We start from the raw sequence: 26,140 nt of genomic DNA, 5'->3' as shown, positions 1-26,140 counted from the left end.
CATTTGTTTAAAATGGTTAAAACCAGTGCTTACTGGATAAACAAACTATGGTACACTCATAATGATGGAATACTATTCAGTAATTAAAAAAAAAAGAACTATTTATACAGATGCCAACTTGAATGGATTTCAAAGGCATTGGGCCAAGTGAAAGATGTCAGCCAGTGTCAAGTTTGCATGTATTCCATTTATATGACATTATGGAAAAAGATGAAGCTATAGGATGAGGACAGGTCAATGACTGCCATGGATTAGGGGTGAGGGAACAATGTGATAACAGTAGGATTGCATGCAGGAGTTTTTTGGGGGAACTGTTTTATGTCCCAATAGTGGTGGTAGTTACACAAATATATACATGTGTAAAAAAGTCATCGCATTGTACACACATGTAAAAAGTCAATTTCACTGTGTGTTAACTTTTTTAAAGTAAAATTTAAAAAGAAAAATTAGAGTGCTCGATTTTGCTTGTTGAGAACATCAAAAAAAAAAATCTTCTCATGATGACGGATACCAGGGATTCCTGTAAGAAAAATAGTAATTGGACTTTTTTAATGAAAAATTCAGTGATGTAGTTACTAGGTTAACAAAGAAGCTGAAAATAATGCAACTTCTACTCAGTGAATAATACCTTCAGTTCCATGCAGAGTGTCGGGAATACTCAAAGTTATGTGTCCCCCAGCAGCTGTAACCTGGTACTCCTGTACTTCTGTAGCCTTTCCTGTCTTCTTTATGGTGATCACTTTCCTTCCTTGGTGTGTATATACTGCATGTGACAGTTATGGCGGCTGTGGGAGCCATAACTTTAAGTTCTGTGACTTCTGTGAGTAAAACGAGCCATAATGTTGAATTAATGTCATTCTTCACATTTAATTTCCACATTGTTCTAAGTAGAAGACTTATTGAGTATTTGAATAAAAGCTCCGTGTTCATTTTTGATTGTGTGTAAATGATGGTGGTGATGTGGGCTCATTTTGTCACTGAATGACAGGGAGGCTCCCTTGGGAGAGTGTGTATGGTGTGTTGGTCTGAGGAGTGATGGTTTTTAAGAAACATTCACTCTTTTTGACAGAAGAAGGTGACAGTAGAAGATACGGGGCCACGCACTTTAAACAGGAATTCTGATCCCAGCACTGGCAGTTTTACAGAACTGCCTTCAAACAGGATTGGTTAAGTGGAGCGTTGATACGTTTCATAAAACTGGAGACACTAACGGGGTGATCAGGCTGCAGAGGATCAGACAGCAGATGTTACTTGTTGGTTCTGCACATGAAGACCTGATCGGAGTATTTGGGGTTTTGCAAATCAGGCAGAAGAGGAATCGCTGAGCTTCCAGGAGATAATCATGAGGAGAGTAATAGTATAAAAGGCATGAGGAGAAATCTTTTGAAATTGGGAGAGTTGAGTAAAATTTGATCGTCATCATAGAGTGGTCTTCAGGCCATCCTGTCCCACTCCCCCGGGTGTCATTTTACACATAACACAAGTAGGAGGTACCGACCGGGAAACGGACGGGAAGGTGACCAACAGAGGCCCAGCTGCCTCCTTCCTTGTCTGCTGTCAGGTCGAGCCCACATTGAGGGTGAGGGCTCTTTGCCCAGCTGGGCAGTGGTAATACTTCCAGAGCCAGGGGGGCACCAGTGACTGAAGTGCTGGGGTCCTTAGAGAAAGGTCCAAGTGTCTGAAATCACCCTGGGTCCTGTGTGAATTTGAATTGAATGAAATGTATTCACAGTAAAGGGACATTCGAGCTGGGACTGGGAGAAAGGGGCAGATGTGATGGGAGAAGCACAGATGCAAACAACCGTAGGGCTTCTCTGCTCCCCGGTGAGGGCTTGGGAGGCTCCACGCCGACTTGTGATCAGGGCTTGTTTCTGCCTCGCTGCAGCATTTCTTGGTGTCACTGCATGCAGAGGCGGTAGACCAGAGAGCCCTGTTTGTTTTCAGCCCTTTGTCAGCCCTCTTAGGGCCTGAAGAAATGCCCTATTGTTGTAGAATCCAGGTTCTGTTGCTGCCTGAATTCCACTTGATAGAGAGACAGGGAGAGAGAGAGACAGAGAGAGAATGTCTTGGAAGGCATCCTGCCTTCCATCCAGGCAGGATCTCTGAATTGTGCCAGAATCTCCCTGATCTTTGCTGTGGGTGGGAAGGACCAATGACCATAGTGCATCTGGTCCCCATCTTCACCCCCTCAAAGCTTCATACTCATCTAAGCAATCTCCGCAGGCCTGCTCCCTGTATCTAAGTTTACCCATAACTTCAGTTACTCAGCCTTGTTTGGAGGGAGAAATCTCATGTTTTCCCACAGGAAAGCAGCCCTGGCTAATGTGTCCGACAAACGGGAACATCCCTAAAATGCTGGGAGGCCTTTTGCTCCTTTCCCTTCCACTCTGCCTTTCCATGCAGGTAGCTATCCTCACATCTAACCCAGAACCTTCATAAAATCCCAGAGCTCCTCTGGACCCCACGTGGGTGCATATAAAACCTGATAGAATGCAAATGTTTACTGCGTCCCATACTAACTGCTGAACCGCACTCACTTCATTGCCTGGTGGCATCATTTCCTAGGTTGTCAGAGGCATATTTAAGTAGGAAACATAGACACCTCCCAGTCTGAGATCATTTGTTGAGAATTTGCATTTTCTTACTCTTTGGTTGGTTCTTGTACAGTTGCTAGACCCATGAGGTTATGGTTGGAGGAAGGTCTTTGTGGTCACATTTGAAATGTGTCCTACTAGACTGATAAACTTGGGTCTCTGGTACCTGATAGACCTCTTCTCTTTGATGGCTGGGGGACCAGGCAGGTCCTCGATGGAGGGACCTGGCAGAATGGCCCTGCTGCTCCCACTGCCTCCCCTGGGGCAAAGTTGCTGGCACGCTAATGACTTGGATGAACTACGGCTGCCTCAGCGGCCCTTCAGGAGAGCAGAATCGGCCTCATCCACATGCTGATCAATGACTAAGAGGGCAGAGGCTGCAGCCAGATGGACTCCAGTGAGTCAACCTTTTACTGCCAAGACTTGCCACACACTCCTGCATTTGACTATGCATTTGACTATGCAAATGGCAGCTTCAAAGGGAAACACCCGATACAAGGATATCCTTGTAGGTTGATATTCTTTTGGTTTTTTAAAAGCAGGGTTATTATTATTTTTTCTTCTTGTTTACAGAAGCTCTGTGGAAGTGGTGATCTGAATGCCTCTCTGACATCCCAAGGTTTCGAAGAGCAATCTGTAAGTGGCATTCCTTAAAAACAAACAAACACTAAAGTAAATGCTATAAATATTTCTTATCAAATGTTTGGATCTTTGCCTCTTTTATTTCTAAAGGTTGCTGAACTGTTACCACCCACAAAGACAGGCCTTGCAAATTGTGGCTGGAAAAGATGAATTCAGTGTCTATTGATTTGTCAGAGTGGGATAGATTCTTCTAAAAATACAGAGCCATGAAATTGAGTGAGATGGTACAGGAGACAAAGCCATTTTGAAGTGCTTTGAAATGTGGACCGAGAAACTTTCAAAAGAACGCTGTCGAGAGTGACTTAGCCACAGATCGATTCATTGAAATTCAAATAAGTGAACAATAAATTATTTTATTTGTACTTTTTCTCTCAAAAGACACAAATTTGCTCTTTTCAAAACTTGAATTGGATTCGTTTAAGAAATATTCAGGAACCAAATTTGATGTTGTGGCTTGTAGGAGTTGATGCATTCCTGGAGAGGAAAGTGAACTTGGTGGGAGGTGAGACTGTGTGGGTAAGTGTAGGAAACACTATAATGGGGACCAGGGAGTGAAAGAAAAATATGCCACAGGCAGGAGAGCAGAGAGGAAGTGTCTCCCATATGGACCCAGGGGTGGGGCACATGTTGGCTGATCATGTAGGTGATCAGCTGAGTAGTCGTGAATGGGAATGTTTTTTATTACATGTGCAGGAGGTGTACCTGAACTGATGGGGGTTGGTGGGGTGAGGGGAGAAGAGGAGGGAGAGACATCACACATCTGAGCTGAGAGGTGTGGACCAGGGTCGTGGGAATCCGCTCCATAGCTGGACTTCTGCATGCTATGTCCTCTCTGGGTTCTCCACTGGGAGCTGTAGGATAAGGATCCTGCAAGGCATGGGTGAGTTTAGGGGGATGTCAGATGTCGGCATGCAACTTACCTGCTTCTTCTTGGGAAGTTAATACTGTGAAGCTATTGTCACGAACTCTCATAGAATCCCACTGGGGAGAAGGATAAAGAACAGTGTAACCGGGCTTCCCTGGTGGTGCAGTGGTTGAGAGTCCGCCTGCTGATGCAGGGGACACGGGTTCGTGCCCCAGTCCGGGAAGATCCCACATGCCGCGGAGCGGCTGGGCCCGTGAGCCATGGCCGCTGAGCCTGCGCGTCCGGAGCCTGTGCTCCGCAACGTGAGAGGCCGCAACAGTGAGAGGCCCGCGAATGAAAGAACAGTGTAACCATGTCATCGGCATGGGTGGGTGGGAGTGGAGGATGACGCTCACAGATTTGCCATTACAGTGATCATCTTTTTTCCTTAAATGAAGAGTGTTTCCGACATTCTGTTTCTTGGGCCTAAGACAACTGACTTCAATGGCTTCTCCATCTGTGCAGACTCTCGGGGAAGCCGGCGACGGCTTGAGTAACCTGCCCAGCCCTTTCGCCTACCTCCTCACCATCCACCTGAAGGAGGGCCGGAACCTGGTGGTCCGGGATCGCTGTGGTAAGGCCTGGCTCTGGGTGCCCTTGGTATCCTGCAGACCTCTTCCTCTCAACCCTCTTGTCAACCTTGCTAGTCACCTTTTTCCATCTCAGCATGGCTGGTGCTAGACTGGAACTCAAATCTAAGCTTCTCCAGGTATCAAGGTATTTGCATTGAGTTATTGAAACACATGGAATCTTACTGTCCTTTTTTTATGATTAATAATAATAATGAAATATTGATGATCGCCTAAAGTTATTGTAGAATGAAATAAGATCGCTGTAAGTGCTTTATGGCTGGCATATAACAACTGCTAAAAAAAAGTTTCCTTGATCCTAGTTTAATTAATCCATGAGAAATATGTAAATACATTCTTGATCTGAGTTAGCAAACATACGCATAGATGGAAATGCCCTTTGAACCACTCTCCTTCCTGCCCTGAAATCCCACTGGGCTCCCCTCCCTCTGGATAATATCTGTTATGATGTTATAACATATGTGATTGATTTGTTCACCTTTGCTACCTCTTTCTGTGCATTTACACACACATATATTTCTTAATTAAAGTGATATTTTAATATCGTTATTCTGCAGTATTATTCTGCATATTCCATATTCTGCACTAAGTTTTTTTAAACTTTACAATATGAATTAAAGATTTTCCATGCTTTTCCATGTAACTATATCTCCCTTCTTTTAAATACTAATAGTATTCCATAGTATGTTGTGTTAAATATCTGTTTCTCTGCTGATGATAGTTTTTTCTTACTTTTCAGCCATATAAATGATGCTGTAATAAACATCCTGTGTATGGCTCCATACACAGATAAGAATATATCTTAGATTAAAAATAGTGTATGTTTAAGAGCAGGCAGCGGAGCCAGACTGCCTGGGCTCAAACCTTGTTTTTTCCATTTATTGCTATTTGATTTAAGAAATGCTCCTGGACCCCCCTATGACTTAGGTTCCCCATCTGTAAAACAAGAACATTAGTATTGACCTACCTTATAGGCTTTTAGGAGGATTGAAGGTAGTGACTTAAAACTTTGTTGGGCTTCTAGCACTTAATAAAAGTTAACTGTTATGAGCAGCTCAGGGCAGAACCTAGAAATGCAATTACAGGATCCTGAAGATGCACATTTTCAAATGTAAGAGATACTGGTACACGGGCCCCTAAAAGGTACAGAGTATGTCCTCTCCTACACTATGGTTATGTGTTCCCTACCTTGTCACCATCGAATATTTCCTTTTATCACTCTGCTTAGTTTTTGGCAATCTTCTAGGTCAAGTGTCCACTTGTTTTAAGTTGTGCTTCGTGGATTATGATGGTGATGAACATGGCCCTTTGTAGTTCCTCTCCTGTGAATGGCTCTCTGTATCCTTTGCCCAGTTTTCCATTGAGCTTTTCCTTCTAAATTTTTGTGAGTCTTTAAAATTTTCAGCATTCATTTGTTGGTTGGGTGTTGCAATTTTTCTTCTCCAGTCTATTGTTTACCCCTCATTTTTATGGCCTCTTTTGTCCTTCAGAGGTTTTACATCTCATTACAGGTAAATATATCTGTTTTTCCTTTGTTGTCTCTTTTCATTTATTTCTTTTAGTAGGTGGGACCTTTTTATTCTAAAGAATTTTGTGTCTTTCTCCAGGTCTTTGCCAGTCTGTCCTGGTAGTTCCTTTCTACTTTGTTTTGGAAAAAACTGTGAAACGGAGGATGGGTCTCCCTTCCATTTGTCTTCTGTGTCTCTTACTTTTTCTTCCTCATTCTTGCCATTACTTTTTTTTTTTTTTTTTCAGGAAGAATTCCTCAGCCGGGCCTTCCAGCTCACTGTTTTCTCGTCAGTTGTTATGACCATTGTGATATTCTGTTCATCTTTTGAGTTGGCATTTTTTTTTTTTTTCATTTTTAGAACAGTCTATTTCATGCATGAGATGTTGCTGTCAGCTTTGAGAGCATTAAGTATACATTGAAAATCTCCTGTTTGGTGCTTTCTCCCTCGGATATCCTTGGGTTGTGTTTTTCGCGCCTCTTTTTATTTGTGTGTCCCTGTTGCCATCTATGGATGCTGTTTTTGCTTACTGTGTCCTGACTTCACTGAGCATGAGCAGGGTTGGGACATGCAGCCAGACAGGGAGAGCCAGTCGTTCAGGCCGGCTCCTGGTGATGCCCCGTTATGGAAAACCTTCCTCAATGGCTTCCTGCCCACTCTCACTTTTCCTGCTTGCAAGTGCCTTTGCTAGTCACTGCTTGGCACCAAAGGGACAGGGCAGTGCTGGGCCATCCAGCTGCTCTATGTGTGCTGTGCCAACCAGTCACCATGGTACTTGCTCAGGCCACCTTCTGCTTCCTGTATCCACTGCCTCCAAGCTGGAGCATCCCTGGTTCACCTGCCTTCCTATCCTCTTGGCCCACATCTGCCCCTGAAACTTTTTCTGCTGTGACTTTCTACTGCTCCTGTTTTGGACTGTGGGTTCTTCCATCAGTCTGATCTCACCAGCTTCCATCTTTTAGATCTGCATATACCCACTTTTTAAAAACAAAATTACTATCTTTCTTTTTTCTGTCTCTTTCTCTTTCTCTCTCTCTCTCTCTCTGTCTTTTCGTAATTTCTCAGGATTTCAAAATGGTGAACAAATTTCACTTTCTACTTGTTGGTAAATAGTGTTTTCTGTCAAAGTTATAATTTCTTATCCATTGGTTGTGCGACTTCTTGTGTACTGTCATTGTGTACTATTATTATAAATGTCTGCATCTTAATAGATAGCTCTCTTAAGGTTATTTTGAATGATTTGGGGCAGATAGCATTTTGTACCTGAAATCACATCTGAGGGACACGATCATAAACTAGAGTGAGGTGCCTGCCCACAAATATCCTGACTCTTGCTCAGAACCTGCAGTGTCCAGTGGATGCTTCTGTCAAATGATGATCATTATGGAGCTCGATTTGGGACAGTTTATCTGGAGATTGGAAGTGTGTTCCACAGAGAGCGCATTTAACTTTACTGGAAAGAAAGTGCTCTAAACCTTTAAAATAACTGTCCTGTTGTAAATTTTTGGAAAGCTCCAATATAGTATGTAACTTCGGGGCTGTGCCCAGGCCTTGGACCTCTTCCAGGGCCAGCTGCCCCTTTTCCAGTTTTGCCATCAGTTCTGATTATTTATCCCTAATTGATGTGCGTGATCTGGCCACACCACCCTTGACATATCACACCAGTACACTTAAAACAGATACTCAGGAGACAGTCAGTAAACTTGGCAGATGATGGGAGGAGCCATTGCCTACATCAGAAAATGACCAAAACAATAGGGTTTTTGTGTGCCTACTCCACACCTCACTGCTTCAGGGCCAAAGGAGAGACTGTAATCTGTGCTCTAATCCCATCAATAGCATCTCTATCTTCATAGTTTCATCAGAGTTAAGCATCATATGACAATTTGGCTTTATCTTATCAACCTAATATAATCCAAGGATAAATACCTAGTAAGGAATCTAGATCATAACCTGTTTTAGCACCTATATCTTTTATAACCAGTAACATTGTTCCTGTCTCTTTTATTTATTGGGAAGATTAATCATTATCTACTAAGAAAACATCCCCCTCTCAGCAAGAGCTTCTTCTAGACTTTGCAGTGTGGTGTGCCTTCCTTACTGTGACTGTGTTCATGACTGCTTGATTTTCACAAGTATTAGGGTAGTGATCAGGGCATGTTTGGTGCCCACTGCTGATTTGTGCAGGGATCATAGTCACTGCCTCCTGTGCTTGCCTCCTTTGCCCCGGACTGACATGGCTTATTGCTATGCCAATATTTTCTATGGAGCCCAGCCCAACCTCAGAATTTTATCCAGCACAGTCCTCTTGGCCAGTAGTTCTCAAATTTGAGTGAGCATCAGAACAACCTAGAGGGCTTATGAAAATACACATTGCCTACCCCCAGAGGTTCTGATTCCGTAGGTCTGGGGTGTGGCCCGAGAACTTATATTTCTGACAAGTTCCCAAGTGATCACGATGCAGCTGGTCCAGGAACCACCTCGTGAGGACCACTGCTCTAGACACTGGGTGGTAGCACTTGAGCAGAAACACGTGCTTCTCCTGGTAGGGAGAGTTTCAATTCCCGATTAGACACAGCATTTTCTTTTCTTGGGGCTGGACCTCGTTATGCATTTGCACTCTTACTCAGTTTGTATTCTCTGAACATAATTTAACTTGGTATTCACCTCATTAACACAATTAGGTACAGAGAACGGTGTGATGTGCCAAATATAAAAGGACTTGTGAATTATCTATGAATTTACACTATGCTGTATCACACGTTCTCCGATTCTCTGGATATAGGATCGATAGCCGATTGTTTCAGTACTAAATACCTTCAAGATCTATTCAAATGGCATTTCTATCTAGTCTTTTATGTTTTTCACAGACATAAGCTCCCTGTCATCTCGGTCCTATGAAAATTTTACCTCTATAAGTCATACACCTTTACCCTCAGTTGGATAAATGCCTGGCCCTCCCTGTTCCTATTTAGTGCTATATTAGCTGGGTGACCGTTTTATTCATCTTCGTATGCCATACTGGAGGTTTATACATAGAGTGCTTTTAATACCTTTTAGTTCTTCATTAGGGAAATCCAACTTAAGTGCTGGATTTAAAGACCAGGAGTATTAAAGACTATCGTGAAAGGGAAAACATCTTCCCAGGAGGGAACAGAGTTCCTTCACTCACACCTTGACTCTGCAAGCGTTTATTCAGTCCCTTCAGTGAGATGAGCATCACACTGGTACTCGACTGGTCCCTAGTGATAGAGTCCAGAAAAAAAGACTTACCGACAAGCAACCCATTTAACAGAAGTCCTAATTCAGGTGATTGAAGTACAGAGACAAAGTGACTTGACCGGGGACTTTCAGGGAGGCAGTGACTGAGGCAGGACTCACCAGAATGGGTGGTTCTGGGGGACAAGAAGAGGAATGAGACATTACCATCTACTTCTTGGCTTGTGATTTCTGATGGCGACTCACTCACTCTCAAGTGGAATTTACCGATCTGCAAAATGGGCATGATGTAGCTTGCCTTATAATGTAGTTGTAAGAACTGAAAAAAAGAAAGTGTATATAACATAGTGCCATACATAGAGAAAATAGTCAATAAATGATAGTGTGTCTGTTATGGTAATTAATGAATAATGATAATGAACTTGGCCCATGATCCTGACTCCCGTTGCAGAGCTGGTTCCTGTGATCCGTGTCAGCTTTCCCATCAGTGACCTTGGACACTTGGCTGTTAGTTTGGGTTAATTTGTCAGTACCCTTGTGCTCTCTCTTTATGCCCCGTCTTCAGCATAGGAGTTGATTTATGTTCTATTTTACATATATTCAATCATGTATTTTATATTTGTCTAAAATATAATCAATTTGACCAAATATTGATTTCACTTATGACAGGGATGCCTTCAAAGTGTTGTTGAAATGTGTTGTACCCTTGACTACAGAGGACCTGCTCCAGGATACTTAACCCAATTGTGCCATCACACTTTGTGAATTTTTAGGGAGAAAAAAAATTTTTTGATGAATCATTCTCTGGTGAGGGAAGAGGTCAGCATTTTCTTTGGATTATTACATAATCATTGCTGCGTAGGTAACATTCCATATAGAACATGGATTGGCAAACCTTTTCTGTACAGGGACAGAAATGAATATTTTAGAGTTTATGGGGCATAGGTCCATAAACTTAGTGACAGCTACTCTGCTGGTCTAGTGACCAAACAGCCATAGATAATATGTAAACCAGTGGACATGACCATGCTCCAGTACAACTTTATTTGTAAAAACAGGCACGAGGCTGGATTTTACCCATGTCCAAAATTTGCTGACCTCAGTCTAGAATAGACTAGATCTGATTTTGGATTTTCTCTTGGAGAAGCTGCTTTTTAGAGTAGCCAAGTACATCTTTATTTAAAATAAGGAGGTATAAGCTAATGAGGAAGTGATCAAGTTGTGAAGCTTATGTTTTCAAATGAAGTATCTGGAAAACATCTCAGTAATGTGACATAAAATAATGCAGAAAAATCTAGAGATGTTGGGTAGTAAAAAGTCTTTTTTTTCCCCCTGTATTTTCACTGGGCAGTAAAGTGAAAAGTCATCATATCTCTCTCAGGAAAAGATGTTTCTGACATACCTAAAGAAAGGATGTTCAAAGGCCCTTATAGGGTTTGTGATTGAGGACTGGAAACGTTGTCACTTGGCCCATCCAGAAAGAAGGAGGGGAGCCTCTCAGAAACAGGGATCCCCCCAACTTCTCACAGGGTTATGAATCCATCAGCCAGGGGCTGGACGATGGCCTTCCCTGGTGTAAAGAGTTCTGTGAACATTTTATTTAAATCTCTCACTTCTCTGGCTCAAACACAGGGCTGGTTTGTTAAGTAGACTATCAAGTTGTGATTTTGAGATTTTCTGGGAGATTTGGTGAAGTTTGTTATACTAGAAAGTTGCTAATTCTAAACGATGTACAGGTTTAGCAATGGTGTCAGGAACGTACTGTTATGTAGTCGACACCCAGAGCATCCCAGGGTCTTTAGCTGTCAACTCTGCTATCCCTTGTACAGAATAGATAGATAGGTGTGTGTGTGTGTGTGTGTGTGTGTGTGTGTGTGTGTGTGTGTGTGTGTGTATACACTGAGTAAACCCAGCAAAACCCACAGCTCATGAAAAAGAACTGGAGTTAGTGAGTGACTAAGCAATAACTCACCTCGCTGTCATGAACATGCCTGTCCATCTATGGGTCACTGTGGATGTAAGACCAGCATCGTGCAGCGCTGAGAGGTTTTGATGAGGTCCCTCTGGAAGTGTGGCCACATTGAGAAGATTGCCTCTTACAGGTCATTTTCCAGTTCCTCAGGAATTTCTCTTCGATTCCCTGGCATGTAGTCCTTCAGCTTTGACTAGACTTGACCCACTGTTGGAGAGTTCTGTGCTAATTAAACAGCCTCTTTTTTTTTTTTTTTTTTCCTTTGCTGGGCCACTTGGGTTGCTCCAGTGGTCTTTCTAGGAATGAGCCTTACTTGGATGCTGTAAAATGCCCAGGCATTTCCTGAAGCCCATCTTCCCAAGCCGTATCTAGGAGAAAACCTGAGCCCTCCCTGTCTCTCTGCTCTGTCCCGGTTATTCCCTGTTGCCTGTCTGCTGGTCACACCTTCCCTCCTTTTCTGTCACCTAATTTTCCTTTGCTCTATCTTTCCACTCCTCTCCCTCATCCCAGCTTCTTCCTTTTACTCCTTTATATTTCCCGTTTCCTTCCCACTTTTTTTCTGGGAGGTTCTACAGACTGTATTGTCTTTGACCAAACCAGACACCTGTATTAAGTTCTCCGTCTGAGCCATTGTCCAGTTAACTCTTGGGGGTCCATAATTTTGAGATTGGTAAAGCAGAAAGAACGTGGTAGGACCAATTCATTTTATTTTATTTTATTTTATTTTATTTTATTTATTTACTTATTTATTTATTTACATCTTTATTGGAGTATAATTGCTTTACAGTGGTGTGTTAGTTTCTGCTTTATAACAAAGTGAATCAGTTATACATATACATATGTTCCCATATCTCTTCCCTCTTGCGTCTCCCTCCCTCCCACCCTTCCTATCCCACCCCTCTAGGTGGCCACAAAGCACCGAGCTGATCTCCCTGTGCCATGCGGCTGCTTCCCACTAGCTACCTATTTTATGTTTGGTAGTGTATATATGTCCATGCCACTCTCTCACTTTGTCACAGCTTACCCTTCCCCCTCCCCATGTCCTCAAGTCCATTCTCTAGTAGGTCTGTGTCTTTATTCCCGTCTTACCCCTAGGTTCTTCATGACATTTTTTTTTCTTAGATTCCATATGTATGTGTTAGCATATGGTATTTGTCTTTCTATTTCTGACTTACTTCACTCTGTATGACAGACTCTAGGTCCATCCACCTCACTACAAATAACTCAATGTCGTTTCTTTTTATGGCTGAGTAATATTCCATTGTATACATGTGCCACATCTTCTTTATCCATTCATCCAATGATGGACACTTAGGTTGCTTCCATCTCCTGGCTATTGTAAATAGAGCTGCAATGAACATTTTGGTACATGACTCTTTTTGAATTAAATGGGAGAAAATATTTGCAAATGAAGCAACTGACAAAAGATTAATCTCCAAAATTTACAAGCAGCTCATACAGCTCAATAACAAAAAAAGGACCAATTCATTTTAACTCTAACTGCTTCACAGTTTGGTTGACATATAGAGAGTGTTGAACCCTGGCTCAGTGTCCCATGAAAGGGAATGTGGCCAAGAAAATATTTTGGTGTCCTCGAACTGGTATTGCTAATGCCAGCAGCCCTGTTTTCTAGGCCTGGCATGAGCACCATGTGACATGGGCAGTCCTCTTGTCTTGGAAAAAACGCTCCACTTCAAGCTTAAATCCTGCAGCATTAATTCCTGGAAAACAACGGCCCTTTCATTGAAACCCTGTGTTTTCCCTTGATGTGAAGGGTAGTTGCATAGTGTCCTGCTGTGTGCTAGCATACTAGGTTACGGATGCCCTCTGGTGGCCACATTGCAATACTGCAAAAGGGAAAGAAAAGTCCATTGCAGGAGTTCCCTGCAACATCACTAGGGCGTACACATCACTTCAGCTGTAGGCCTGAGGGCTGAGGGTTCATGGTCGTCTTCTTGATGTGAGTTTTAGGCAATGACAATTCGTGACGCATTCATCCAGCAAACGGTTCTCTAATCCCAGCCCAGGTAGACTGGGACAGCTGTTTTTAGAGCAGGGACAGGTACTTTTGCAGATTATAGGAAGAATGCATTGGATAAGTCATTTTCCTATTTGAAAGGAATGGTTTAGATAAAAAATTTTTAAAGATCTCCCACTAGTGTGAAAAGTTGGCCATGCAATAGGGGTTTAATAAATTACGAAACTGCTACCAAAATGTTCAAATGTCAGGTACCTCTGATTTGGGTCCTGTTTGCCTCTTGCGATTTAGTAGGCTGATTTTAAAGATTGTACCATTTTTATGATTATATATTTCTTCTTTAAAAAGGAAAGGATGCTCTTGTATTAGACCTAGAGAGGAACATTCTCCTCATTGCAGCTGTGATTGGGGGACAGGCTGGATGTTTCTAGAACTCTGTGTTATATGCTGAGGAGCAGCCGTGTAGCTTCCCAGCAGGTGTGCTGTGAATGGGGTACACTGAGGGTTCACCCCTCTGCCTCCAGGCAGCTCTGTGGGCTTGGGCCAGACCCTCAGCAGTCTCTTCTGTATACTCTTTGCTGCCCAACACAGATGACCTTGTTTGTGCTAGGATGGGAAGTGTTGGGGGCACTGGACAGTGGGTCAGTGTCACAGACTCGGGGCACAGACCATCTGAGTTTGAATACCAGCTTAGACATCATCCAGCAGTGATTATGGGGCTTAACCTGGTGCATGTGCTTATGGGGATGTGTGTGTGGGAGGGGTGGCATAGCCATGTACAGTGGCCACGAGCTATTCTTATTGCTGTGTCTGGTTCTAGTTATTCTCCTTTCGGTTTTATTTCTGTGTTTTCCCTCTGGGAAAGGCAATGACTTGTGGCATTTCTGCCAGTTTTATTAGGGCCCTTCTTCCCAGTTTCTTGATAATTTGCCCCACCGTTTGCACACCTCTTGTTTTTCTCTTTAGATTTTGTACTTCTCACCCCCTGCCCACTGCCAGCAGGGCAAAGGGTTGGTTAAGGTTGTTTTCTGAGACCAGTTCCTGCTTTCTTGTCATTGCAACAGCAGAAATGAAAGAGACACTAGTTTTTAAGGGTGCATTATTTGAATAAGAACTCCATTGTGAATTGATGGTTTTATTTTCTTCATGTTAAATTTGACTCAGAAGATGCCCCTCAAGTTTCATAGTGACCAACATGGGAAAGCTTGGTGTGGATGAAGTCGTCCCAGTAGGTCATTACTTATTGGAATTTTTTACTGAATGTACTACACTGATCTGATTTTTTAAAAAATACTGAGTTCTAAAGTAAAATGGGATCTGACTTCAAATTACTTGATGATTTGCTATTTTTGCTTCACATATGTATTTTTTCTGTATTATAAAAGTTTTCTTTTGAGAAGAAATTAAAAACAGTAGTACACCTTTCTTTGTTTAATTAATGTTCCAGTTTAGGTTATCATTCCAGATTTTAATTACTAGTAATAATGCTACAGAACACATTCTTGTGCCTACATCTGTGTGTCAAACTTTATTTCTTTGCAGGTCATTTATTGCAGTGAATTGGATGTTTTCTGTCACATAATCTGACATCTCAAGATTCTACTTAACGGAATTGCCGGTTCACTCTTGAGAAACACCTCTGTTTTGCTCACCCACCAGGAGCCTATGAGTGTTCCACTTCCCGTTTCTCACCTCCACTGTGTGTAGATTATCTATGTCAATTTTGATAGAGAGGAAGTATCGTCTTGGTTTTGTTTTAATTTGTGCTGAGAAATTTGGACCCTGAGATATATTTGGCTAAGAGATAATTTGCTTCTCTTTTGTACACAGCCAACTCCATCCATCTCTGTGGCTTATTCTCCTGGTTCCTGGATATGTTCATGTATATTTTTCTAATTTGTCATTTGCCTTTTAATTTTGTTTATAAAGTTTTTGTTGCAAACCTCTTTTCCAGTCTTACAATTTTATTCTGGAGAGTTTCCTTTCTTCCTTGCTTCCTATGCTTTTGTACCTTGAAAGGCCTTTTCTCTCTTGAGAGAGATGCATTAACCTATATTTATTCTTTTCTGTCTGGTTTTACATTTTTTTCATTAATCTCTTTGATCTGTATCAAGTTTATTTTGATTTCTTGGCCCAGAGTCGGAACTTAGTTTTACTTTTTGCCAAATGGGTATTTAATTAACTAGGACTAAATTTTCCTTTCCCTAATGATTTAATGGCCGCTTTTTAATTGGGTATTAAAATGCAGTCCATATGAGGGTCTGCGTTTTGGATTTCTCTTTGATTCCTATGGATGTGTTGTTTTGTTCCAATGCCAGCACCATATCACAGTTGCACTGTATTGAAGGGTCACAGTCAATACTTTTTATTTTGTAAAAATTGGGGCTTTGCTTCACATTGGAGTACCTACTCTGAGCACCAGATGGCGCTCGATCCTTGGTGTGCTTGTGTGGGAGCAACGAAGACACATCTGGTCAGCTTATTCAGAAAGATGCTCATTCATTAGCAAACTTGAAACTTTAAAGATGCAAACACCCAACCTGAAACCCAGGTAGCAGTTGGATTTCCTCCACTTGGTGGGTTTTGGTAGCCTGCCAAGGTCCCGCAACAGGGATGGGGAACCGAGTTTGGGAATCTGCTTCTCTTTACCCCTTTTCCACTAGGATATAGACGAGCATCCAAACAGCCATTAGTGGATTCTCACAACTGAGCTCTTTCCTCTAGAGATTTTTGTTGATGGGTTTTGTTTTGATACTCTGCATCCTCATAGGTTGGTTAGAAGGTCTTGGTCCTCCCCTGCTTTAGATAGTCAATTACCTGTCCCTTCTGTGGGATCCCATCTCCATTCCTATGAAGTGTTCTGGAGCAAAACAGGCCTGCTTCCTGTGTCCACTGCTTGTAAAAAATCACCTTACACCCACCCGAAGATCATTGACTTGAATTTTGCATGCCTTCCATTTGGTTGAATTGGATTTCTCTGTAGGAGAGGTTTTATCTGTTCATTTCCACACGGACGTATCATAATATGTGCAGCATGGCATGCTATGTTTTGAGTAGTTCTTTTTACTTCCTTTGTTTGATTGTGATGTTGATATGGTGGATTCTGCTAAAGTGCGTGCACGGTTTACCCAGAGGATGAAGTCCACAGAGGATGTATCTGTGTGTTTCCATGTCTGTGATTTTACTTGTGGCTTAATTTGGAGGTCAGCTACAGTATTGGTCAGCTAATTCCATCATGCCATCGCACCTCAGGTGTCCCCAACATGCTGAATTTGAGGCGGGGAGCACTGCACACGATGGTGAAGGGTATTATTCCAGAGACAATCAGCATGTAACAATTTACCTTCAGCCCAGACCTACCGTATGTTCATGAACTCTGGAGTGTGGATTTGGACAAGGCGCAGTGGGGATGGCTTGCTTTGCTACACACTGTCTGGGGCCTCAACCTGGAAGACTTGAGATTTGGGGGATGACTTGCTGTGGGGACTTTATCATCTGAAGACTCAAAGGCCCTTTCACGTGCATGTTGGGTGCCTGGGATGGGATGCTTGGAAGAGGAGGACTATTGCACATGAGGCCTGGCTTCCTCACGGCCTGGTGCTCTCAGAACTGTCACACTTCTTACATCACGGCTCAGGGCGCCAGACGCGAAGGGCCAGTGCCCGAGGCAGGGGCTGTGTCACCTGTTACAGCACAGCCTTGGAAGGAACACAGTGTTATTGTCACCACCCCGCATTGGTTAAAGCAGTTGCCCAGATTACAGGGGACGAGGTAGGCACCCTGCTTCTTGACGGAAGGAGCATCAGTACTTGGAGGTTGTGCTTAGGTATTAAGTGTGGCTGCACTTATGAAAGCTTTAGTGTGCAATGGGTCTGGGACTGAGGCTTGGCTCTAGCAACTCACTAGGCATCCTCATCCTTAAAACTGCAACATACCATTTTAGGAGGAGCGAATGAGATCACATCCATTGTGAGTATTATACTAAACTTCAGGCCTGTTGTCTCTTTTCCAGAAAGGTTGGTATCTATTTCATTAGATGTAGATTTATGCCTAAATGATAGCTTGGGCTGGGGACATTTGAAGTATTTTCATTAATAAAGAGGAGAATGTTAAGGTATTAATAGTTGTGTGTACTTTGGCAAAGTGGATTTCTGGAACACCGAGAGCTGATACACTTATAGATCTGGGAGGTTTGACCCTTTATAGAGACTTCAGGCAGCTACATTCGTTGGCTTTCTGGCTTACTCTTAACCTTATTTCCTTTTATCCCCCCAATGCTTTCTGCTCTGTTTATAGTGCTGCATCCTGGCCACTGCCTCTCCTCTCCTTTTTTCTATGTGGTCATGCTTTCCTCTAACTTTTAACTGGGTTCCTCCTCCTTTGGTGTTACAGGGGCAACCATGCATGCTGTCTCTAAGCAGAAGTTTACACCCCTGTAAACTGATCACCTCATCAAGAATAGGGGTGCAGGCATCTCTTCTTAGTGACCACTTCAACAAAAGCCAATTTGTTCAATAATCTACTCACCAAATGGCCCATTTACTGAATCCATCAGTATGTTGACAATGTTTTTCATCCATCTATTTATCATCTATTCATCTCATCCAACATTATTGGATGAGAACTTTTAAAAACAACTTTGGGGCTTCCCTGGTGGCGCAGTGGTTGAGAGTCCACCTGCCTATGCAGGGGACACGGGTTCGTGCCCCAGTCTGGGAAGATCCCACATGCCGCAGAGCAGCTGGGCCCGTGAGCCATGGCCGCTGAGCCTGCGTGTCCGGAGCCTGTGCTCCGCAACGGGAGAGGCCACAACAGTGAGAGGCCCGCACACCTCCCAAAAAACAAACAAACAAAAAAACCCACCAAAATTAAAACAACTTTGGAAGGTCTCTGGGTCATATTAGTTAATCGGCTCTGAAGACAAAGCCAGAACAGCATCTTAAATAATATTTAATTTGTCTCAGGCCAAAGAAAATGATAGAAAGGAATGGACATGGCCTGGCCTAAGCTGAAGATCCCACAAAGGGATGACTAAAGACAGAGAAAGAATATTAGGGGGAACAGAGGTGGTGAGCAGGCAGAGAGTAGGGCAGGTAGGGAAGTCTTGGGGTGGGGTGGGTGGGGTGAAGGAAGTTTGTGGGGGAGCATGGTACAGGGGGAGAATCTGAAGGCCCCACGAGGACCTCACTCTCCATAGCTCTCTTAATTCCCATTGTTTATTCTATACAAACTTTAAAAATAGTCAAAATGAACAGTTTTGGTAAAACTTTATAAATAGTTAAAATAAGCAAGTTTTGGTAAAATTGGTAAATTCAGATCCTCAATCTCTCTGTAAGTTGGCCACTGGATGGTCTTTCAAAAAAATGGATTTTGGTGAATTTGGTACACTACATCACAGGGTCCAGCCATGGGCAAGCCTTGTCCAAGGTGCCGCTGAGCTGTGGTCCATGGTGGGCTCCCCAAGAGGAGGGGAGTCAATCTCACTGGGAGAAAAGTTCGGGAGTGGTTCAACTGGGATGTGCTAAGTGACAGAACGTGGCCAGCAAGGCCCTTAGATGGTCAGGGAGGAAACTGTTCTTCTGAGGCTGGTACCAAAAAACAGAAGCATGTAGCCACCATGTGCAGGAGAAGGGGAATGTGCATGTTCCCTTCATTTAATTGTAGTGGATAAAGCCTGGCTTGGAATTCTGCTCGACTTGAATCTCCTGCTCTCTTAAGTAAAGTAGACTGTGCTCTATAAAGGGAAAGTTGTTTCTCCTGTCCCATGTGACTGAGGAAAAATGGCCTTAAGTTTCCATAAGGCCCATTATGGTTTCTGAAGGGGTCTGTTAAAAAAGCTGCAACTGGACATGGCTTGCTCTGGAAATCTCAGCGTAACTGCTAGAGGGCAGCAGCAGCCGTTCAAAAATCATCACTCGCTTGTTTTCTGAAATCACGTCTGGCTCTTATTTAGCCACCCTTGGAGAAAGTCAGAACTTATGGATCCCATATGAAAACAACTCAGATTTACTTCTTTTTCTGGCAAGAAGAAACATTCCAAATAGGTATATATATTGCAAAGAGTCTAAAGATATGTGTATAAATATAATGAATCTTATTACTCTTAAGCCAGAGGATAGGAAAAAAGTCAAATTTATGCTTTTCATATGTGTTCAAATACTTTTTATGCAGAATGAATTCATCCATGTGTATCTCAGTTTCCCTAAAGACTTAGTAAATAATTATTGACTTGAAACTGAACTCTTAAAATCCCCTGAGAAAAGTTCTCAGGTATTACAAAATGTGAACTTTGTGTAAAATTATGGAGATCATTTCCTTTCATAAGCAAACAACAACTCTGAGAAATGCATTTAATTAGGAAACTTTTCTAGCTTAAGACCACATTTCTTTTGGAGACCCTATATGGCTGAAGTTCTTAACTTGGAGAATGAGCTTTGCTGGTGACAAATAAGTAGGTTTTGTCTACAAATACAGCTTTTGCATTCAATGCATTGGATTTTTAGTTTAAATTAGGAATGCTAGTTTTAAAAACCTATATGATATAGTACATAAACTATATGATATAGTGCATATGTGTGTATATATATATATACACACACACAAATAGATACATAAATGACCATTAAACTGATTTATAGAAATATACTTACGGGCATGGAAGGGGACAGATGTGTTATTGACTGAAGAAGGCAGGTAAAGAATACAATATGAAGGCTGATTCCTTTTTGTGCAAAGTGTGTGTGTGTAAAGTCTCGGTGCATATCAAGATAATAAGCTTTTCTAGATGGTGGTAATTTTCTTTCTTTCTTTCTTTTTTTAATTAATCTTGACTTTCTGCTTTTTCTACTACCATGGCCATGAGCTGTCATACTAGAAAAAGCAAAGAGAAGGTGTTGGTAATTGGAGTTTCATTACAGATGTATCTTATTTGCATATTGGGCTAGTTCTTGAGCCAGTCCATGTGATCTTGTCTGTTCTATTCAACCACTTCACCTGTTGATACTGCCCATCTTTTCCATAACACACTCAATCCGGTAATAGCCCCTTGGGATGATAAATCGAATGCCAAGAGAACAGAATCTTCAAATATGATGGTTCTTGATGGCTTTCTCCTGATGATAAACTTGAGTTATGTGTCCTTCTTGTTGAGCTGTCTGTTATTTTCATAAGATTATACCTGCAAAGTTCTCTGAAATCCTAATGAATCCCCTTAGGACTGTAGGTGGGGCAGTAGCTTGTACTTATGAATACTTAGTGACTTTCAGATTTTAAATGGCCCATTCCTTCCAAGACAGCTCAGATTGTTTCATGAAATTTTCCCAAACCACATGGGATCCCTGTGAGAAGTATATAACATAAGGAATTTTCTCTTTAACTTTTGAAGACAGAGGGGTTATAAACATCACACCTTTAGAAGGGACATATAGAGACAAATTATCAGTGCATGTTACTTGGACAGCTAAAATAAAGTAAATGAATATTTAATTAGTACCGCATGCATTGTTACACACTCTCTCCTTTTAAATTAATTGAGTAGTAATACTATAAATAGAAGCACATACTGTGTAAATATTTGGAGCCTCTTGTTAACGAAGTACAGTGGTTCATTCAGTTCTCAAGATAATTCTACAAAGTTGACATTTTTCCATCTGCAGGTGAGGATAGTAAGGCATAAGGAAATTACGATGCCTAAGGTTATACAGTTACTGAAAGGAAGGTCTGGGAGTTTAATCCACCATGCCCATCTTACTTCAAAGTTTATTCGTTTATCATATCTTCATATAATTCACCTACCATGCATATTAGGCAACTCTGGGCATGCATCTCACCTTCCAGAGCTTTGATTCGGAGGAGTTTAATATTACGTTCATAGATGCCCCAAGTAAAATGTTTTCTATATTTAAATAATTTTATGAAATACAGAGTAGAAAAGTTTTAAGCTGTTTTTATTATTGCTTCTGTTTGTCATTAATACAGTTCTTAGCAGAGTTTAATATTTTACTCTACATAGGGAAGTTCCAAGTAAGAAAAGAGTAAACAGCTTTTCCCAGTGGTTTTGATGATATAACCCTTTCAGTCCATGCAGCACCTCGAGGTATGAGTATTCCATGGATCACGCTTTGTGAAACCCTGGATCGGTGCTTCTTATAGTTTGAGTATAGCTGTCTCCTCAACTCCCCAGTGCTGTATTATCTCAACTACCAGGTTTCTTCGCTTTAGCCTTTTTCTTCTTCCTTCTAAATTATAAGCTGCTGCCAGATTTATATTTCTGAAGCTTGGCTCTGATCATTTTACTCTCCTACTCATAAGTAAACCTGAATTTCCTTCCCTCTCACACTAAAATAATTCCAGATGGACCAAAGACTTAAGTGTAAAAAGCGAAAAGCTGCAAAATCAGTGGAAAGAAACATGGCTGAACTAACTTAAAATCCTTTAGTGAAAAAAATTCTTCTAAGCAGAATGTTAAACGACAGTGCCATAAATAAAACTGGTAAATTTGCCTAAATAAAAATGGAAATAACTTATTGCAAGAAGTAAGGTAAGTCTAAACAAAGTATGACAAGATTTACAACCAATGGCTGCTTTCCATAATTAAGGGCTCATTCAAATCCATAAGCAAAAGACAAAACCTTGAGCCCATAGAAAAATGGGTAAATGATATCAGTGAGAATTTCCCTGACAAAGAAAGACAAAGGTAGGTCACTAAAATATGAAAGATCCTAAGCTTTACTCTGAATGTTAATGATAGAGAAAAATTGAGATAACTCTTTTTTTTACCTGCTGTTTTTTCAAAGTAAAGGTTTATGACATCAAATATTGGTGAGCATGTAAAGAAAAAAATACAAAACGTATACTCTCGGTGGAAGTGTAAATTTTGATAGACTTTGGAAGAACAATTTGACAATGGCTGCCAGAACCAGAAAAGACACATTCATTTGCCCTGCAGTTTTTTTTTAAAATAAATTTATTTATTTTATTTATTTATTTTTGGCTGTATTGGGTCTCCGCCGCCACGCGGGCCCTCTTCAGCCACGGCGAGAGGGGGCCATCCCCCGCCGCGGTACGTGGGCCTCTCATCGCGGTGGCCTCTCTCGCCGCGGAGCACAGGCACCAGGTGCACGGGCTTCAGCAGCTGTGGCACGTGGGCTCAGTAGTTGTGGCTCGCAGGCTCTAGAGAGCAGTCTCAGCAGCCGTGGCACACGGGTCCAGCCGCTCCGCGGCATGTGGGATCTCCCCCGACCAGGGCCCGAACTCGCGTCCCCCGTACTGGCAGGCGGACCCCCAACCACTGCACCACCAAGGAAGCCCTGCAGTTCTTTTTGAATATAATCACATATGAACTCAGAGATAGTCATACAAGGATGCTTGTTGTAGTATTGTTTGTGCTAGTAAAAAAAAAAATTAGAAGTGATGTAAATGTTTATTATTTGCTAACTAGTTACATAAATTAAGATACAAGAACACAATGAAAATGTATGCAGTTGATAAAAGAAAAAAAAACTGGTGAATCTGTATTGCTGATGTGAACAGAGCTTCAAGGTACTTTAGTTGTGAAAGCACAGAGTCCAGTGCATTTATTATGATTACATTCGAGTTAAAAACAATTCTTGTATTTTTTCCTGTAAAACACTCAAGAAACTGGTGCATATGAGGAATGGGAATGAGGAAAGATTAAGAGGGTGGAGAGCTTTCATTTCATACCTTTCAGAATCATGAGCATGTATTACACTTGTTAAAAAATTTAAAAAAAGAGAACAGGAAAAACAAAACTACCCTATATTTCTTACACAACAAAAACTTAACTCCTTATTTTGTGACTTTTAAGGCACTTCAGTCTGACTCAAAACCGGGTTTTTTTTTTTTTTTCTTTTCTTTTTCTTTTCTTTGCGGTACGCAGGCCTCTCTCACCGCTGTGGCCTCTCCCGCTGCGGAGCACAGGCTCCGGACGCATAGGCTCAGCGGCCATGGCTCACGGGCCCAGCCGCTCCGCGGCATGCGGGCTCTTCCCGGACCGGGGCACGAACCCATGTCCCCTGCATCGGCAGGTGGACTCAACCACTGTGCCAACAGGGAAGCCCAAAACTGGGGTTTTTAACTTTCTCATTATACATTTTTCCCCCTTAATTTCTGGATGAATTGAAATGCTTGCTTGGCACCACACAGATCTAGTCATTTTGGCCTCTTTCCCCTTTCAGTGCCGGTTCTTCCAGCCCAAATGGCCTCAGTCCTTTTCCTCTTGGCCAGATCCACCCATGTTTCAATTCCCATCTCCTTTATTTCAGCCTCCACTGATACCCCAGCTGGAGCTAACCTTTCCCGCCTGTGAACTAGCATAACCCCCAAGTTCTATTCTATTTTGACACTTACCTCTTGGACCTTGGGTTATATATACCATCTGCCTGCTGCCCGCCAGGTACAGAAGAAAAGGCTCTGGGATGGATCCTCCTTTGCCATCTGCCTTAGTACTCAGTAACCCTGAGCCATGCTCTGAGGCAACCTGTGTTTGTGGCATGTGAGTGATGTTAGCAGGGTCAAGGGAGGTGTGACCATCCAGAGCATCATGAGCAGAAATAAGGACTGTCCCGCGTCGTTGTCCGGAGTGTGAATTGGCACAGCATTTCTGGAGGACCATTGAGTGGCTGTCAAGTCTGTCTCAGCACACACAGAACCACAGTACCTTTTGCATGGGAGCAGGAAGCTCTGGCTGTGGATGCGTGATGGCTACATATTCTAAATGTGAGGCTCCGTGACTCTGTTGAGTCCACATGGCAGAACGGGTGGCGACCCCAGGAGGGAGGCACCGTCTCCGGCCTCCTAGTTTCATTCTCCTCCCAAAGTTCCACACTACCTCTTTATTCCAAGGAGCCTCATTGTTTATGAAGCGCCCTGTGAAAAAAAGGTTAAAGTCCACCCATTCAGGTGTCATCTCATCATTTGTATAATCTGGGCGTTGCATTCCTGAGTGGCGACCCCTTTTCAGAACCTGCCTAGTTAAGATGTCACTTGCCTGACAGTGAGGCACTTAGGCTCAGAGAGAAAAAATCACTACGTGCCCCCTGCCCCCCCCTTTCTCAAATTTTCCCTAACAATTAACGCCGTACTCACTTGACACCCTGGTTCCTTGTTTGGCTTTGTAAACCCTGGTCCCTTTTTCTATTAATTCCAGACATTAATATTTTCTTTCACGCAACTGCTGCCATTCACCCGTGAAACAGTTTGAACATTATGTAGCTGTCAAGATGCCTGGGGATTACCCAGTATGCTTTGCCTGTGAGAAAGTGACACCACCGAGGCCTGGTTTTGAGATGTTTATTTTGAGAGCACGCTGACAAGCATGAAGGCCTGATCCTGGAGTGGCAATTTCATTTAATTAAAGGCCTCTTTTTATTAGAGTTTTCCCCCCACTTTTTTTTTTTTATCTATATATTTCAGAATGACTGTTAAAATCTGACTTGCCGCAGGTGTTCTCTCGTACTCTCAAAGAGGGGGTGTGAACAGATTACTGATTCACTAGTGACTATTCCACTGAATGGCTGGGAATGCCTTCATTTTTACTATCCTGCCCAGAATTGCTGCTTAAGTGTGTGCGAGTACGTGTGTGTCCAGGTTTAAAGTAAAGACTGCTGGGTTTCTGCCCCTTTGTTGCCAAACTTAAAACGTGAGTGTTGGATATATATATGTGTATATTTGTCACTGATGTCTTTGTTTTAAAGTTAGCAGCCTTGCCATACTGGAATGGCTGAATTATCCAAATGATGCCTTGGTTAATCTGCTAAGACTTTTAGCCAATGTGTAGTATCTTGCCCCCAAGTGATGTGACTCCCAGTTAGAATAGTTAGGATAGAATTGCATTCATGTTCAGGAGTTTTCCGTCCTGCAGAAACCTCAGAAAGAGCTGAAAAAGAAAAAATGATTGAAATAATTCATGGTGGGTATTAACGAGTTGGAAATGTTTGTGACAGAGTAGCCTAATTAAATTTTGATGTAATAGTCTTAGACTACACTGGCTTGACTTTAATATCAAGAACTCATGTCAGTAAATCTGTGGAGGCCTCAGTTGGGCATCATCCAAGGCACCTGGAGTGTGTCAGTGAACAAAACAGACTGTTGGTCTTTGAGCACTTATTCAGAGTCTGGTTCACGATGAATTATACCAGCATACCTCCCCAAATTAGATTTTTTTCCTTTCTTTGTAGCATTATCGGCTGGCCTTCATTCATGGCCTCGTGGATTATTCATTTATTTGTGCCTCCTTTATTCATTCTTCACTAGGTAGTAAAGTGCAAATATGTCCCAGTCACTGTTCTGTGTCCCGAGTATGATGGCACACTTGCACAACACATGAATCCTGGTCTTATGTTTGTGGGCATTTTTTTTCCCTCAACTGATCTGAAAAATGTGGAGGAGGGTCCATCATCGGCCCTTCTTTCTGCTTTGGACACAGTGGCTATAGCGGGACATTGTTCATTCCTTTTCAAAGCTTCCTGGGAGGAGGCAGCAGGTCAAGGGTGTTGGCCCGAGGCCGGCGGGTCGGAGGGCCTTGTTGAGGGGCGTTCAGCTCGCCAGGGGGAGACAATGTTCTCTGCTTTACCGCAGGTGCGGAGGCGGGGGCGAAGAATGGCAACTTTTGTCAGTTTAATCTCTACGCCCCTGGTTCTGGGGTCTGAGTCCCCAGGCCCCATCTTCTGAGTCGGTGGTTCCAGGGATTGATTGATTGATTATGATTATATTA

General features: G+C 42.4%; 1 protein-coding gene across 4 annotated transcripts in view; it reads left to right on the top strand.

Annotated features, from left to right (window-relative positions):
• MCTP2 (multiple C2 and transmembrane domain containing 2) overlaps nt 1–26,140 on the top strand; it is a gene marked incomplete at its 3' end in the record, with an annotated part of 245,631 nt that overhangs the window by 63,792 nt on the left and 155,699 nt on the right. For all 4 annotated transcript variants that reach the window (XM_082619662.1, XM_082619663.1, XM_082619660.1 and 1 more), the window contains exons 3-4: nt 3,168–3,230; nt 4,606–4,714. In XM_082619662.1, the coding sequence (XP_082475788.1) occupies nt 3,168–3,230; nt 4,606–4,714 (172 nt within the window). The remainder of the gene's footprint in view (nt 1–3,167; nt 3,231–4,605; nt 4,715–26,140) is intronic.

The sequence above is a fragment of the Mesoplodon mirus genome, assembly GCF_964341445.2.
Source record: "Mesoplodon mirus genome assembly, chromosome: 4".
Classification (NCBI taxonomy): Eukaryota; Metazoa; Chordata; class Mammalia; order Artiodactyla; family Ziphiidae; genus Mesoplodon; species Mesoplodon mirus.
This window is presented reverse-complemented; position numbering and strand designations above follow the sequence as displayed.